The sequence below is a fragment of the Toxotes jaculatrix genome, chromosome 15 (genome assembly GCF_017976425.1).
Source record: "Toxotes jaculatrix isolate fToxJac2 chromosome 15, fToxJac2.pri, whole genome shotgun sequence".
NCBI classification, from domain to species: Eukaryota; Metazoa; Chordata; class Actinopteri; family Toxotidae; genus Toxotes; species Toxotes jaculatrix.
The window spans coordinates 4,760,468-4,775,870 of NC_054408.1; the positions used below are offsets into that span (position 1 = coordinate 4,760,468).

The window sequence follows — 15,403 nt, forward strand, 5'->3', positions numbered from 1 at the left end:
TTGAGGTCGAAAAAAATTTTGACTTTTTTTGCCCGAAAAAAACGCCTTACTATACTATGATGTTTTTATGACATTTTGAGGTCAAAAAATTTTTTGACTTTTTTTCACAGATTTTGACGCCTTTCTATAGTATGACGTTTTTTATGACATTTTGAGGTCAAAAATTTTTTTGACTTTTTTTCACAGATTTTGACGCCTTACTATAGTATGACGTTTTTTATGACATTTTGAGGTCGAAAAAAATTTTGACTTTTTTTGCCCGAAAAAAACGCCTTACTATACTATGACGTTTTTTATGACATTTTGAGGTCGAAAAAAAATTTGACTTTTTTTGGCCGAAAAAAACGCCTTACTATACTATGACGTTTTTTATGACATTTTGAGGTCGAAAAAAATTTTGACTTTTTTTCACCGATTTTGACGCCTTACTATAGTATGACGTTTTTTATGACATTTTGAGGTCAAAAAAATTTTTGACTTTTTTTCACCGATTTTGACGCCTTACTATAGTATGACGTTTTTTATGACATTTTGAGGTCAAAAAAAATTTTGACTTTTTTTGGCCGATTTTGACGCCTTACTATAGTATGACGTTTTTTATGACATTTTGAGGTCAAAAACTTTTTTGACTTTTTTTCACAGATTTTGACGCCTTACTATAGTATGACGTTTTTTATGACATTTTGAGGTAAAAAAAAAATTTTGACTTTTTTTGCCCGAAAAAAACGCCTTACTATACTGACGTTTTTATGACATTTTGAGGTCAAAAATTTTTTTGACTTTTTTTCACAGATTTTGACGCCTTACTATAGTATGACGTTTTTTATGACATTTTGAGGTCAAAAAATTTTTTGACTTTTTTTCACAGATTTTGACGCCTTACTATAGTATGACGTTTTTTATGACATTTTGAGGTCGAAAAAAATTTTGACTTTTTTTGCCCAAAAAAAACGCCTTACTATACTATGACGTTTTTATGACATTTTGAGGTCGAAAAAAATTTTGACTTTTTTTCACTGATTTTGACGCCTTACTATAGTATGACGTTTTTTATGACATTTTGAGGTCAAAAAATTTTTTGACTTTTTTTGCCCGAAAAAAACGCCTTACTATACTATGACGTTTTTTATGACATTTTGAGGTCGAAAAAAATTTTGACTTTTGTTGCCCGAAAAAAACGCCATACTATACTATGACGTTTTTTATGACATTTTGAGGTCGAAAAAAAATTTTGACTTTTTTTGCCCGAAAAAAACGCCATACTATACTATGACATTTTTTATGATATTTTGAGGTCGAAAAAAATGTTGACTTTTTTTGCCCGAAAAAAACGCCATACTATACTATGACGTTTTTTTTGACATTTTGAGGTCGAAAAAATTTTTGACTTTTTTTGCCCGAAAAAAACGCCATACTATACTATGACGTTTTTATGACATTTTGAGGTCGAAAAAAATTTTGACTTTTTTTCACCGATTTTGACGCCTTACTATAGTATGACGTTTTTTATGACATTTTGAGGTCAAAAAATTTTTTGACTTTTTTTGCCCGAAAAAAACGCCTTACTATACTATGACGTTTTTTATGACATTTTGAGGTCGAAAAAAAATTTGACTTTTTTTGCCCGAAAAAAACGCCATACTATACTATGACATTTTTTATGATATTTTGAGGTCGAAAAAAATGTTGACTTTTTTTGCCCGAAAAAAACGCCATACTATACTATGACGTTTTTTTTGACATTTTGAGGTCGAAAAAAATTTTGACTTTTTTTGCCCGAAAAAAACGCCATACTATACTATGACGTTTTTTATGACATTTTGAGGTCGAAAAAAATTTTGACTTTTTTTGCCCGAAAAAAACGCCTTACTATACTATGACGTTTTTTATGACATTTTGAGGTCGAAAAAAATTTTGACTTTTTTTCACCGAATTTGACGCCTTACTATAGTATGACGTTTTTTATGACATTTTGAGGTCGAAAAAAAATTTGACTTTTTTTGCCCGAAAAAAACGCCATACTATACTATGACATTTATTATGACATTTTGAGGTCGAAAAAATTTTTGACTGTTTTTGCCCGAAAAAAACGCCATACTATACTATGACGTTTTTTATGACATTTTGAGGTCGAAAAAAATTTTGACTTTTTTTGCCCGAAAAAAACGCCTTACTATAGTATGACGTTTTTTATGACATTTTGAGGTCAAAAAAATTTTTGACTTTTTTTCACAGATTTTGACGCCTTACTATAGTATGACGTTTTTTATGACATTTTGAGGTCGAAAAAAATTTTGACTTTTTTTGCCCGAAAAAAACGCCTTACTATACTATGACGTTTTTTATGACATTTTGAGGTCGAAAAAAATTTTGACTTTTGTTGCCCGAAAAAAACGCCATACTATACTATGACGTTTTTTATGACATTTTGAGGTCGAAAAAAAATTTTACTTTTTTTGCCCGAAAAAAACGCCATACTATACTATGACATTTTTTATGATATTTTGAGGTCGAAAAAAATGTTGACTTTTTTTGCCCGAAAAAAATGCCATACTATACTATGACGTTTTTTATGACATTTTGAGGTCGAAAAAAATTTTGACTTTTTTTGGCCGAAAAAAACGCCTTACTATACTATGACGTTTTTTATGATATTTTGAGGTAAAAAAAAAATGTTGACTTTTTTTGGCGGAAAAAAACGCCATACTATACTATGACGTTTTTTATGACATTTTGAGGTCGAAAAAATTTTTGACTTTTTTTGGCCGAAAAAAACGCCATACTATACTATGACGTTTTTTATGACATTTTGAGGTCGAAAAAATTTTTGACTTTTTTTCACCGATTTTGACGCCTTACTATAGTATGACGTTTTTATGACATTTTGAGGTCAAAAAAATTTTTGACTTTTTTTGCCCGAAAAAAACGCCATACTATACTATGACGTTTTTTATGACATTTTGAGGTCGAAAAAAATGTTGACTTTTTTTGGCCGAAAAAAACGCCTTACTATACTATGACGTTTTTTATGACATTTTGAGGTCAAAAAATTTTTTGACTTTTTTTCACAGATTTTGACGCCTTACTATAGTATGACGTTTTTTATGACATTTTGAGGTAAAAAAAAAATGTTGACTTTTTTTGCCCGAAAAAAACGCCATACTATACTATGACGTTTTTTATGGCATTTTGAGGTCGAAAAAAATTTTGACTTTTTTTGCCCGAAAAAAACGCCTTACTATACTATGACGTTTTTATGACATTTTGAGGTCAAAAAATTTTTTGACTTTTTTTCACAAATTTTGACGCCTTACTATAGTATGACGTTTTTTTATGATATTTTGAGGTAAAAAAAAAATGTTGACTTTTTTTGGCCGAAAAAAACGCCATATTATACTATGACGTTTTTTATGACATTTTGAGGTCGAAAAAAATTTTGTCTTTTTTTGCCCGAAAAAAACGGCATACTATACTATGACGTTTTTTATGACATTTTGAGGTCGAAAAAAATTTTGACTTTTTTTCACCGATTTTGACGCCTTACTATACTATGACGTTTTTTATGACATTTTGAGGTAAAAAAATATGTTGACTTTTTTTCACAGATTTTGACGCCTTACTATAGTATGACGTTTTTTATTATATTTTGAGGTAAAAAAAAAATGTTGACTTTTTTTCACAGATTTTGACGCCTTACTATAGTATGACGTTTTTATGACATTTTGAGGTCAAAAAATTTTTTGACTTTTTTTCACAGATTTTGACGCATTACTATAGTATGACGTTTTTATGACATTTTGAGGTCAAAAAATGTTTTGACTTTTTTTCACAGATTTTGACGCCTTACTATACTATGACGTTTTTTATGACATTTTGAGGTCGAAAAAAATTTTGACTTTTTTTGCCCGAAAAAAACGCCATACTATACTATGACAATTTTAATGAGATTTTGAGGTCGAAAAATTTTTTGACTTTTTTTGCCCGAAAAAAACGCCTTACTATACTATGACGTTTTTTATGACATTTTGAGGTCGAAAAAAATTTTGACTTTTTTTCACCGATTTTGACGCCTTACTATAGTATGACGTTTTTTTATGACATTTTGAGGTCAAAAAATTTTTGGACTTTTTTTCACAGATTTTGACGCCTTACTATAGTATGACGTTTTTTATGACATTTTGAGGTCGAAAAAAATTTTGACTTTTTTTGGCCGAAAAAAACGCCATACTATACTATGACGTTTTTTATGACATTTTGAGGTCGAAAAAATTTTTGACTTTTTTTGCCCGAATAAAACGCCATACTATACTATGACGTTTTTTATGACATTTTGAGGTCTTACAACAATTTGACTTTTTTTGGGCATTTTTTGACAACTTACGGCCGTATGACGTTTTTTATGTACTGTATTCCATTACAGTTACAGTTTAAATAGACAGTATTCAGAATACAGTTAGGTTGTTGCCATAAATGGATTACGTGACGATACTTCTGTTTCACCAGTTTATATTTATTCTCTAAATGAATGAAGGCAACCCGATGCATTTCCCAGAAGCCCTGACTCCATGAAAACAAACGTAAATAAACGAGCTATTTGCCTGATCAGTCGTCAGAATGGAGTCGGACGAGGAGCACCATGAGCGAGAGCTTGAGCTGAAAACAGAGCCGGGACAGGAATGCGAATCTGTGTTGGATATTCACACAGCATTTCACATTGAAGAAGGAGGGAGAACGAAATATAACTGTGTAGTGCAACCTCTGCTTACCAGCAAACAACCTCCTGTCAGCGTCCAAAGACTCCACCTCCAATCTGAGGAAGCATCTTAAAGTAAGTTTGTATTTTTCTTTTTAATTTGCCAGGTTGGTGTCTACAGTAGTTTTACTGGTCATCTTGCTATTTAATGATAGTATCACCTGCTAAGTTGATGTGCACTTATAAAATGCAATTCAATGTGGAAGAAATTCAAGTATTCAGAATACGTTACTCAGATTGAATAATGTAATGGAATACGTTACAAATTACTTTTTTGGGCATGTATTCTGTATTCTGTAACAGAATACATTTTGAAAGTATCCTTCCCAACACTGCACACACACACACAGTAGTTTTAATTTTTTACTTTAGTACACTGTACTGACTGTATATCACATGCACCGCAAAACAGACAAGGCGCCCTCCATCAATGCAACTCTTCATCTCTCCCTACCACGCCCAGAGCATCACTGTAAAGCAAAACTATCACAGAGGTAGTCACAGGTATGCACACACAGACCTGTCACCCATAGTTGCGTATCAGTCCAGTAAAGCAAATGCAGAACATTTGATAGCATCCAAAGCACAGCCGTGCACAACAGAACTCAGCTCAGTCAGTGCAGCCAAAGTCACTGAGAATAACATTAACAGCCATTATTGTGTCTTAGTTTAGAAGTTTAAGTTAGGGACAAAATAAATGGAAAGGTCAGTCCTTCCTTAGTAACATGCTCCTCCTGCATGTCAAGACTGAAATGACTCTTGTGACGTCTGCCATTGTTAGCCTGATGCTTGTTGTTTGTGTTATATTGGAACTCCACGTACGATACTGTTAAGTCCTGAAGGGGTTGTGGTTCGGTTTGGCAGCAGTTGTGTTTATAACAGAGGGTTTCCTTTTCTGGAGGACAGATAACTTTGGCTCTGAGGACTAAATTTAGATCTTTCTAGCTTTTTTGATTTCTCACTGCCCACATTTGTGGGTGGTGCCAAATAGTTTTCCTGTCTCTCCTATACTTAGCCATTTCATCCAACGCCCTATACATTAAAGTGGAAAAAAACGTTCTGCTCTAAATGCAGAAGTCTCTCTGTTGCTTTTTTTTAATGTCCTTTTGTGGTCATACAGTGAAAGGCTAAATTTGCCAGGTAAGGGAAGAAAAAGCAACAAGACAGAGAGACAGACTATCTCAACACATCCTGGTGTTCAACATCGTCTCAGTACCTGCAGCTGGGTTATAAAGGGGTCACAGACAGTGTTGTGGTCAAATTAACAGCAAGCTACTTCTATTTGTGTCAAGATTAGTTCATATCACACAGTTAACTTTCTTTTTCTGTATCGGGGGAATAGATTCAGAGCAATATCTGATTTCCTCAGGAAACATAAGGCAGAAACTGAATCTTGTATATGGGGAGGAAAGTGATTTAAAGCTGCCAACCAACCCACTCATTTCAACAACTTCTTTGTTAATTTGATGTGAATTTAATTAAATCATCTATAATTCCCCTACAAGCTTTTTTTCTGCATGTAGAAAAGAAAGTCCAATTTAAAAAAATGAATTATTGATAGAAGAAAAAAATCAGGCACAGGGTGGGAAGCTATTAAAGTAATGAATTGAACAGTTCAGGATAATGACAGTTTGATCTCATGGGAATCAGGACAATCATCCCGTTCGGTCAGTTAACAGAAAACTGTGTCAAGTATCTAACTACTGCTACTGCTGAGGTCTTTCTTCCTGTCCTTACCCTGGGTGGGACCTCCTCTGAAGGGGCCGGTTCATGTGGCGAGGGCCTAGGCTGGGGATGGGGTTGTGGGTCAGTGCGTGCAGGCGTTGAGGATGAGGAGGATGGTGATGAAGATGGAGGGTGATGGTGTGGGTGGGGTTCCTGGCTGTTGCGAAGGTGAAGATTTTCAAAGCTAGGGGCGAGCGGCTCGCTGAAGGAGTGCGACCGCGACACAACGGGCGGCGTGGCGGCAGAGGAGTTTGAAGCCACGCTGCCGCTGCTCTTTAAAGCAGCCAGATGGGAACGGACCTTACAGACAACAAAAACAGAACACAATGGGGTGGAGGGGGCAAGTCAGTCTGCATGCAGCACACTCTGAAAAGGACAGTAGCTTCGGGGTATCTTTAGAGGTTTGTCAGATTGGAGCCATATGGGAGCCTAAAACAGTTCCTTGAGGAACCCCTCGGTAAAATTCATGCCATTCAAAATTAGGTCTTCATCATGCTTTTACTTACACATGACAGGCCATTACAGAAACAACCACAATGCACGTTAATTGGTGACAACTGCTTAACCCTGCTCTAACTAGTAAATCCAAATCTCATTCATTAGAGAGCAAATTTTCCTGCCTTTTTTTTTAAATAATTTCCAACTGGTCTCAAGCATAAAATGACAAAACATTACATCAGGCCTCTCATTTAATTCTATTTTCTGACATGCTGTCTCTTAAGTGTTTTGCACACATTCGTGGTTTCAGCCCAGCAGCTGGCATGGATGAAAATTTAGAGATTAAAATTAAATGTATACAAATATATTACAGAGCTTTTCTAAAAACCCTTACCCTTTAAACATTTACTGGATCGGCTCAACACTACAGCAGCTAATTTCACTTATTATTTCGATCCAACAAAAGAGGTGAGAATTGTCGGTGAAATCAGCTGTTGTAGCGCTTGTTTGGAGATAAAACCTGAAGACCTTTTGGCCTCAGTGGCACGTGGGTAAAATGTATGGCTCCAAATCTCAGCAGAACCTCTAAAGAACCCAGGTTTTTAGAGTGCAACAGGAGAAAAGAAGGAACACTCACATACATACATGGACAGTGCACCTGTTGTCACTGAGGCTACACTTTTTTTGGGAGCAGAAATTTCACAAATCTCTCTAAGAGCTTTTATTCCAGCCACGACTTTAATTATTAACTGGTGGAGAAAAAAGTGCAGCCTGAGAAACAAAGGGTATCACGTCATAATTTGGTTTTCTGAGAGTAACACAGGGGGAAACTTTTTTTTTTTTTTTAATAACGACAATAACAACAACAAAAAGCACAGGCAGTAGATGAAGAGAAAGCTGAGTGGCTCCTGAGTCAAATAGGGGTTAGACTCTTATTGTTGGCTCAAGTTGTTTTAATCTTTCCCATCTATAGTTTCTTCCTTTAAGAAAATTAGCTGGTTTGGTTAAATTGGATATAATTTTTGAATTCAACTTGTTGGATGTTGGGAATAATTGATTATAGAGCCGAGACTAGAATGTAATCCCAGTCAGAAACTACTACTATTGGGTGAATCATTAATAATAAGGATGAAGTTTATCTCTGCAAAAGCCTTTAAGCTGTTGACATGCCTTTAATTTCACAACAAAACACTAGATGAAACTTCAAGACAATTTAAGGCCTTGAATTCAGATGATGTGATTTAAGACTTGATATTCAGGGGTTAGACAACTTTGAGTCTCACCAGTTTTAGAACTCAGGAGGACTGAGCCTCACCATCAGTACCGAGCATGAAGATGAACAGCATCAACAAGATTTGAAAACAGGCTGGCATGCAAACATACATCTAGGCAGGACCACATACAGGTCATACAGCATGCACACATTCATGGTTTGGGCAAGAAAGCTTGGAACTTTGACACTGGACACAGTGGTCCTGTCTCGGTTTCTTTCCCCTCAAACACGATTCCCTTCTAACCTTAACCACATAGCTTTAGTTGTTTAAGCTTAACCAGGCTTCAACCACAGAGGTGTCAGATCAGTTAAAGCTCATATGAGATGATCTAGAACAGTCGTGTCATTTAGGTTTGCACGGACAAGTGATTTTGTCATTTAATTCTGAAAACTTTTTAGAAATAAAATACGCTGAGTTCATTTAAATGTGTCTAAATTACTGTATGGCCTGGGAACTGGATCCAGCATCAATACTCCCTGCAGCTTCTTCCTTTTTTATTTGGACATTAAAGTAGTTCAGACTGCCTGCAGTTTTCATTTTTATATGATTAGCTCTGATCAGAAGACTTTAAAATGAACCCATACAAGTTTGATTCAGTACTCAGAGAAGTATGTGTGTGTGTGTAACAATGTTAAAACACAACGCCACATCTGTGCCTGATGACTCGCAGCTAATGAGAGAAAACTGATTAATCCACTTTCAACATTATGGTAAATGTTTAATACTGCACCAGTGAATTTCATCATTACCCCCCGCCACCGCACCCCCACCCCCATTTTAGCATGTTACAACATCGTTTCTGTATAATTTAATCTGTGTGACATATTCAAAACAGATTGACTTCATTGAACTGTGATTATTCATGCTTAGTGGGCTGAATCCTTCACTGGGAAGATGGCTAATGCTGTCTGAGTCACCCTGCTGCAAATCTGGGTGCCCATGAATTATGGATGTTTTTGATCACCAGCACACAAAGAGGAGGTACAGTATGTGGAGCTGAGACACACAAACCCTCAACATACCACCAGATAAACAATCTCATGTTCATACACAAACACACAAACACACATATGCACACGTGGGGAAATCAAGTGATTCTCTGATAATTACACATTTGACAAGTGGGAGGACAACCTGTCAATGAAAGCATTAGTCATTGGATAAGAGTAGATAATCAGGGTTGTAAAGAGAGACTTCTTTTTGATAAAGAAAAAACTATTTCAGAGGCAACATCAGCTTTGTGTTCTCATAAAGCCAAACTCTTCTGCCTGAAAGCAAAAACTGAGCACTGCTGATTTAATGCAGTTTCACAATTTAGTTAGATAAAATAAGGGAATTGATGACAACCCTGAAGCTGGGAAAAGAGAAGTTTAGCAACAGCAGATAAGTTGGATCCATTATCCATATGAAACAACCTAAAAGAGCTGAGCTACAGGAATAAATCAGGAAGGAGGAAATCACAGTACAGCGGCACAGCTGGTAACAAGGTTAAAAATATATACAAACAAGTTTTCCACACAGAGCAAAGGCTGGAGTATGCTGAAATCCCCTAAAAGAGAAAACCTCAATGAGAAATTATAAGAAAAAGGCTTTAAAGGCACAGGCAACATCTGGAGTCAGTGGAGATGGGGGGCACTGCCACATGAGGGTGAAGCTACAAAAAAGGCTGATGTACGTGTTCCCTAATTAACTGGCATGTTAGAGAGGTACAAGGTTTTCAATTCCCTTGACACCATGTGAATGACCATGCACCATAAATCTACTGAATCATCAGGAGAGACAATAACAACATAAATGTCCCAAATATACAGTAAATACCAGATTGTTTTGTATCATAATCCTCATATAGTTGTATCACAACTGCAGATTTTTTTCTCTCTGTTGTTGACAGACCTACGGTCGAAGGGAACACAGTGGTTTTTAAGTTGAAATCATCAGATTTACGTTACTACCAGCCTCACTGCAATTACCTGTAAGATAAAAAGCATCGGTGGACTTAAACTAATGGCAAATGACCCCTTTGACACAAACTCAAAATGCTGCCTGTGTACAACATCTGTGAAAGTAGAAAAGAAGAAATAATTCAAAGGAAGGGAAGGGGGAGGGGTTTGAGGTTACTGTGGTTACCTGTGGTTCCACAGGGCGGTGCATGGCGGGCGCCTCAGATGCCGAGTTCCCATTGGGGTAGGAGGACTCGGAGCGTGGCGGCACCGGAGGCTGCTGTGGTTTGGTCTGAGCGGACTGAGGAGAGCCCTGGATGTTCTTCCGGTATCGCTCGTCAGCCTAAGGAGGACACACACACACACAAATGAGGGACGCGCACACAGACAGTAGCATTAGCGGTGGTTTGAGAGTACAGGTCAATGTGTGTCAGCACATTAAGAGCAGGGTAAGTGGAAAGAAGCCACGGTTACGCTACGGTTTGTTAGTTTCCTCCCACAGAGAAGAGATGATTTCTACCAGCAGTAGTAGAAGCACATCAGAAAGTCATCTGCTGATACAGGCACATCAGCAGGAACAACAAAGCAATTCCTCAAAGGCAGTAATGTTATTATTGCTATAATATCCCCAAATCCCTGCTAGTAGGACAACAGCACCATGACCAGCAAAGAGTGTCATGCATTTTTCATGTGGAGAGAAAAAACATTCACGTTGAAAACAGAAAGGTTAGGCTACACACTGAGGTCCAGGACTCACAGGATTCACAGTAAAAACTGAGGGTGTAAGTTAATTAGAGGCAAGTCGAAATTTGTTTTTCAAAACAGGATTATCTGATCTTAATTTGAAAATACCCCATAAAATTTGCCTCATAAAACTCCACCTGTTCCAGAGCGAAAACAAACCAGCTTAAGCTAAATATGAGCATCATTTGGTCAGTCTGGTGCTGCCGGATCTAGTTTATATCTCTCTCCTTTTCCTCCCCCACCAGGTGCTAAATGGCAACAGCAGGATACCAAAAAGAGAGAGAGACAACGAGACACACTGAAAATGAATGAGGTGGCTCATTATTACAGTAACTTCATTAATATGGTGGCAAAGACAACAGTGAGGGTAATTAGACGAACAGTCGCATCCTCACTGAGGAGGAGGAGCTGTTCAGGTAGTTCAGGTAGTCAGCAGTAAACTGATGATCTACATTGGTCAAGAGGAGGAAAAAAAAAATCATTTGGCAAATAGCTAAAACTGCACAAGCAGTTTATGAGTCTTGAAGGTGGTCTGATAATTTTTTTCCTTTAATTGCATCTCCTGTTAAATTCTTTGTAGAATTCTTTGCAGAAATGGCCATGATTTTTGATGAATACAGTTTTCCATGAAGGCATCAATCATTCATTTAGAGGTGAATATAGAGAAGGCCACTCAGTCTTTGTCCAACATCACTGGGATAAAAAAAATGCACCGTGGACCTGTTAAATTATTAGACTTAGGAGTTTAGAAAGAGACATTAATAGATTCCAGTTACACAGCTCGTCTACAAAGCATCCATACATCCCACACCAGCAGCTACGCGTCGCCATGTACACACAGCACACCCCAAGCAGTGGGAGTGAGTACACACAAGCAAAAGGAAGCATTCTACAGCAGTCAGCGTGACAGCATCGAGCTGCGAGGCTTCACCTCTCTGACTGACTCAGAGTCAGGGGCGGGGCCTTGGAGGTCAGCGACAGGTGGCTTGGTGTCCGTAGTTTTCTCCAGACTGTGATTTTGACTGGACCGTGTCTTCTCAAAGTCAGTGCTCTGTGGTTGTTTTGTTGTATCCAGGCCAGGGCTCTGAGGGGGCTTTACCCTATCGGGCTCAGGGTTCTGGGGGGGTTTGGCGCTCTGTTGCTGGGCTGTTTTGCTACTGTCCAGGTTCTGGTTTTGCTGGAGGGACAGCAAGTAGGCCTGCTCCTGCTGCAGCTGTCTCTGGAGCTTCTGTGCTTGGCGTTGCTCCTCAAGCTCTCGCCATTTGTACTCCTGAGTACAGGGAAGGTCAAATTGAACGAAAACTGTTTCCACAACATTGTGTTTTTTCAGTTCTTGTTTAGGGCCCCTTAGGTGATACCTCTGCAACTTCAATTCCTTCTTCCAAACATTCATACCTATTATGCCAATTTAGAGTCCACCTGAGAGCAAAAAGAATCCCTAAGGAAAGCTGCAAGTAAGAAAGTTGTCTGTGGTGTAAAGTATCAGGAGTAAAACTGCTCCAAAGTGCTGCTTATTTTCAAGAACTCTGATGTGGCCAGCCATTTGTAAGCCTCGTTATGATGTTGTAATGGTGAGATACCAGGTGTAAACTGAAGCTTAACCTCAGAATGAAAACTATCAGGATGAGGAGCTGGCCTCAGAGAAGGGGGAAGGTTATGTATTTTTTTGGGAGGATGATTTAGATTTATCATTCATTTCTTCCTTTTCTTACAAATTTACCCTTAAAAGGATTAAATACATCATGCCATGCATCATAAAGACGCATTTGGCCAAATGCATGCCATTTTCACTCGTCAACAGTCGCTCAAGTTAAATATATTAGAGTTATAATATAATGCATAGTCAGCACAACCCAAACCAGAAAATAGGGGAAAGAGAGTTGCATTTTTTTTTTTTTTCATAAGTGAAGCGAAGGGTCTGAACCAAATCTTAATAACTCTGGAGAAAGTTTTGCCCCTGCTCCCAAACCCAATCATTTTTCTACAGTTTCTAAAAAAAAAAAAGACAAGAAAAAAAAAAAAAAAACAGAAGATCTAAAACAACTGATGCAACAGCAAGCTTGAAAGACAAATGTCCAAAGTGTCCAACTACACATCTGTTAAAGCAGTTAACTCTGGTCAAAAGTAATTAAACCACGGAACTATTAAAACAGCAATGATTTTTATGAGTTTTCATACACATTCCCATTAACAGGAGCTGAATCTATATATAGCAAGACGTTAAATCAAGTATATAATTCTCTTAAATCTTTTCAAAGCAAATGTTTTAACACTTAAAAACAGCTCAGCCCAGTGTGACAGCCAAACATGATGTAAGGGAAACATGTTTTTTCATACTAAAGTTGAATGACGAATGGTGACAGAGTAGGAACCGGACAGCGTGGCCAGTGATAAAGTTACGGTGTGAAGCCCGGACGTGGGGATATGCGTTGTCATATCCTTTCTTTATTTAAATATCCTCTGTAACCCCCAGAGGAGAAGAATCCTTCAAAAACAAAAAAAAAGATCCGTCATACAAACCCTCTCTTTCTGCTGGGATGACTAGTTTCCTGGTGATGGTGACATCACCACTAAGGGCCCTGTAAACATCCCGATTCCCCCAGAAAAAAAGTCTCATTATGTTTTGACCTCAGCTGTTAATGGCTCCCCTCGGATCTACAAAAGTCACAAGTTAGTTCCAAAAACTTGATTCAGTTTAGATTTGAAGGAAAACTGTATCAGGAAAGTTTGTGTAACGGAGGAATAATAAGTACCTGCATTATGAAATTGAACAATCTGGGATTTGCGGAAACATTAAAAAATAACCACTGGGACACAGAAACAGATGGAATAACACTAAGGAAACAGATTTAGAGAGGCAGGGGGAAAAGAAAGAGAAGAAACTATTTGAAGAAAGATATAGGGAATGAGAGTTGGAGGGAGAATATGGGCCAATACTCAGAGAAAGAATAAGAATTTTCTATATTTTTAAAAGGAAAAACTTTACTCAAATGTAAATGTGATTTTCCAGGATTAGACATTAGACTGGGCAGTAAAACACTCACCAGCAGCATGGCCTGTTCATGGAGCAGCTGCTGCTGCAGGATCTCCAGGTGCCTCTGCTCCTCCTCCAACTGGCGACGGATGTACTCCTGTCAATCAAACACAGCCCGCCCCGTTCCCAAGGGTTCAGTGTCAGAAAATTATACATATTATTTCCACACGTGATCTTAAATCATGTGAAAGGCTGGCAACAATAACAAACCCCTCCACGATTTGTGGTTGCAAGAGTTAACACTAATTCAACCAAGCCTCATAACACTTGCACTGTCTTTTTTCAAAACCCAATATTTTTTCCACACAATACGACCAACCTGAAGAAATACTTGTCACATTATCAATCAAAGTCGAATATAAATAATAATAAAAATCAAGCCTCAACATCAACAATCCAACTCCACAGTAACTATGGTGGGAAGGACAGTGTTTGCAAGTCTTTCCTGAAATCTACAAGATCACAAAACAAAGTTTTGTTTTCACTCCATGTTTCTGGCTCGTACCTGCTCTCGGTCGGCCCTCCTCTTTTCCTCCTCGGCCCTCCTGCGCTCTTCCTCCTCTTTTCGGCGTCGCTCCATCTCCTCGATGCGTCTCTTCTCCTCCTGCTCACGCCGGCGCTGCTCGCGCTCCTGCTGCCTCCTCATCTCCCTCTCACGCCGTTGTTGCTGCAGGTGGACACAGGAGACGAGACGAGAAAAACCTGTTTAATGTCCTAGTTCTAGTCCCACATTTTGGTCTAGTTATATCAGAAACAGAGTTCATGCACAAGTTTTTATTGTGCTTCTCATTTGGACTTCGTGGATAAGTGGTACGAAATCAGATCCTGAATTGTGTGACCTACATGAACCACAACTGTGATTTGTTGTTGTTGTATGGTAAATCTTACATCATTCACCTAATCTTTTGGTGCTTGGCTGAGCAGCACAAGTATAAACAGCAAGACACAGCACACAAAGAAAGCTGTATAGCAAAACAGCAAATGACCCATTTTTGTGTATGTGATATTGTCTGCAGAGTAACCCAAGACATTATCGATTATGGATTTATAGCTACAGTTACCGTAGAGACAGAGAACAGACAGCTATTATAACAGACTTGTATTCTTCAGATTCACCCCATCAGCTTCTCCAGCAAAAATCCACAAGTTAGCGTGGCAGCAAAACAAGCTAGAGCCAAGAACAAGCCCTAACACAGATAATAATCCAGTGCAATCCAACATGCAATGAAATCTGCTTCATCAGACCATGACTGGGACCATTTCTTGATATTTTAGACAAGATATTATTAATGATAAAATAGTTAGTGAAGTATTAGTCAATTGATTGGTCAATTGATCAACAAAGTTGGTCGACAGCGAAATTGATTGATCCCCTAATTAATTAAAAAATGCCAAATATGTGCTGATTCCAGATTCTCAAAGGTGAAACTTTGCTGTTTTTCTTTGACATAAATTATAGTAAATTTAATATCTTTGGATTTAGAGCTCTTGGTTG

General features: G+C 37.7%; 1 protein-coding gene across 3 annotated transcripts in view; it reads right to left on the minus strand.

Annotated features, from left to right (window-relative positions):
• LOC121194813 (mitogen-activated protein kinase kinase kinase kinase 4-like) overlaps window positions 1–15,403 on the minus strand; it is a 111,101-nt gene that overhangs the window by 35,059 nt on the left and 60,639 nt on the right. Inside the window, exons 13-17 of one of the 3 annotated variants that reach the window (XM_041057874.1) lie at window positions 14,414–14,575; window positions 13,919–14,005; window positions 11,806–12,144; window positions 10,318–10,473; window positions 6,491–6,778 (exon numbers count right to left, since the gene is read on the minus strand). In XM_041057874.1, the coding sequence (XP_040913808.1) occupies window positions 6,491–6,778; window positions 10,318–10,473; window positions 11,806–12,144; window positions 13,919–14,005; window positions 14,414–14,575 (1,032 nt within the window). The remainder of the gene's footprint in view (window positions 1–6,490; window positions 6,779–10,317; window positions 10,474–11,805; window positions 12,145–13,918; window positions 14,006–14,413; window positions 14,576–15,403) is intronic. The other 2 variants (XM_041057876.1, XM_041057875.1) reach the window with 2 other exon arrangements.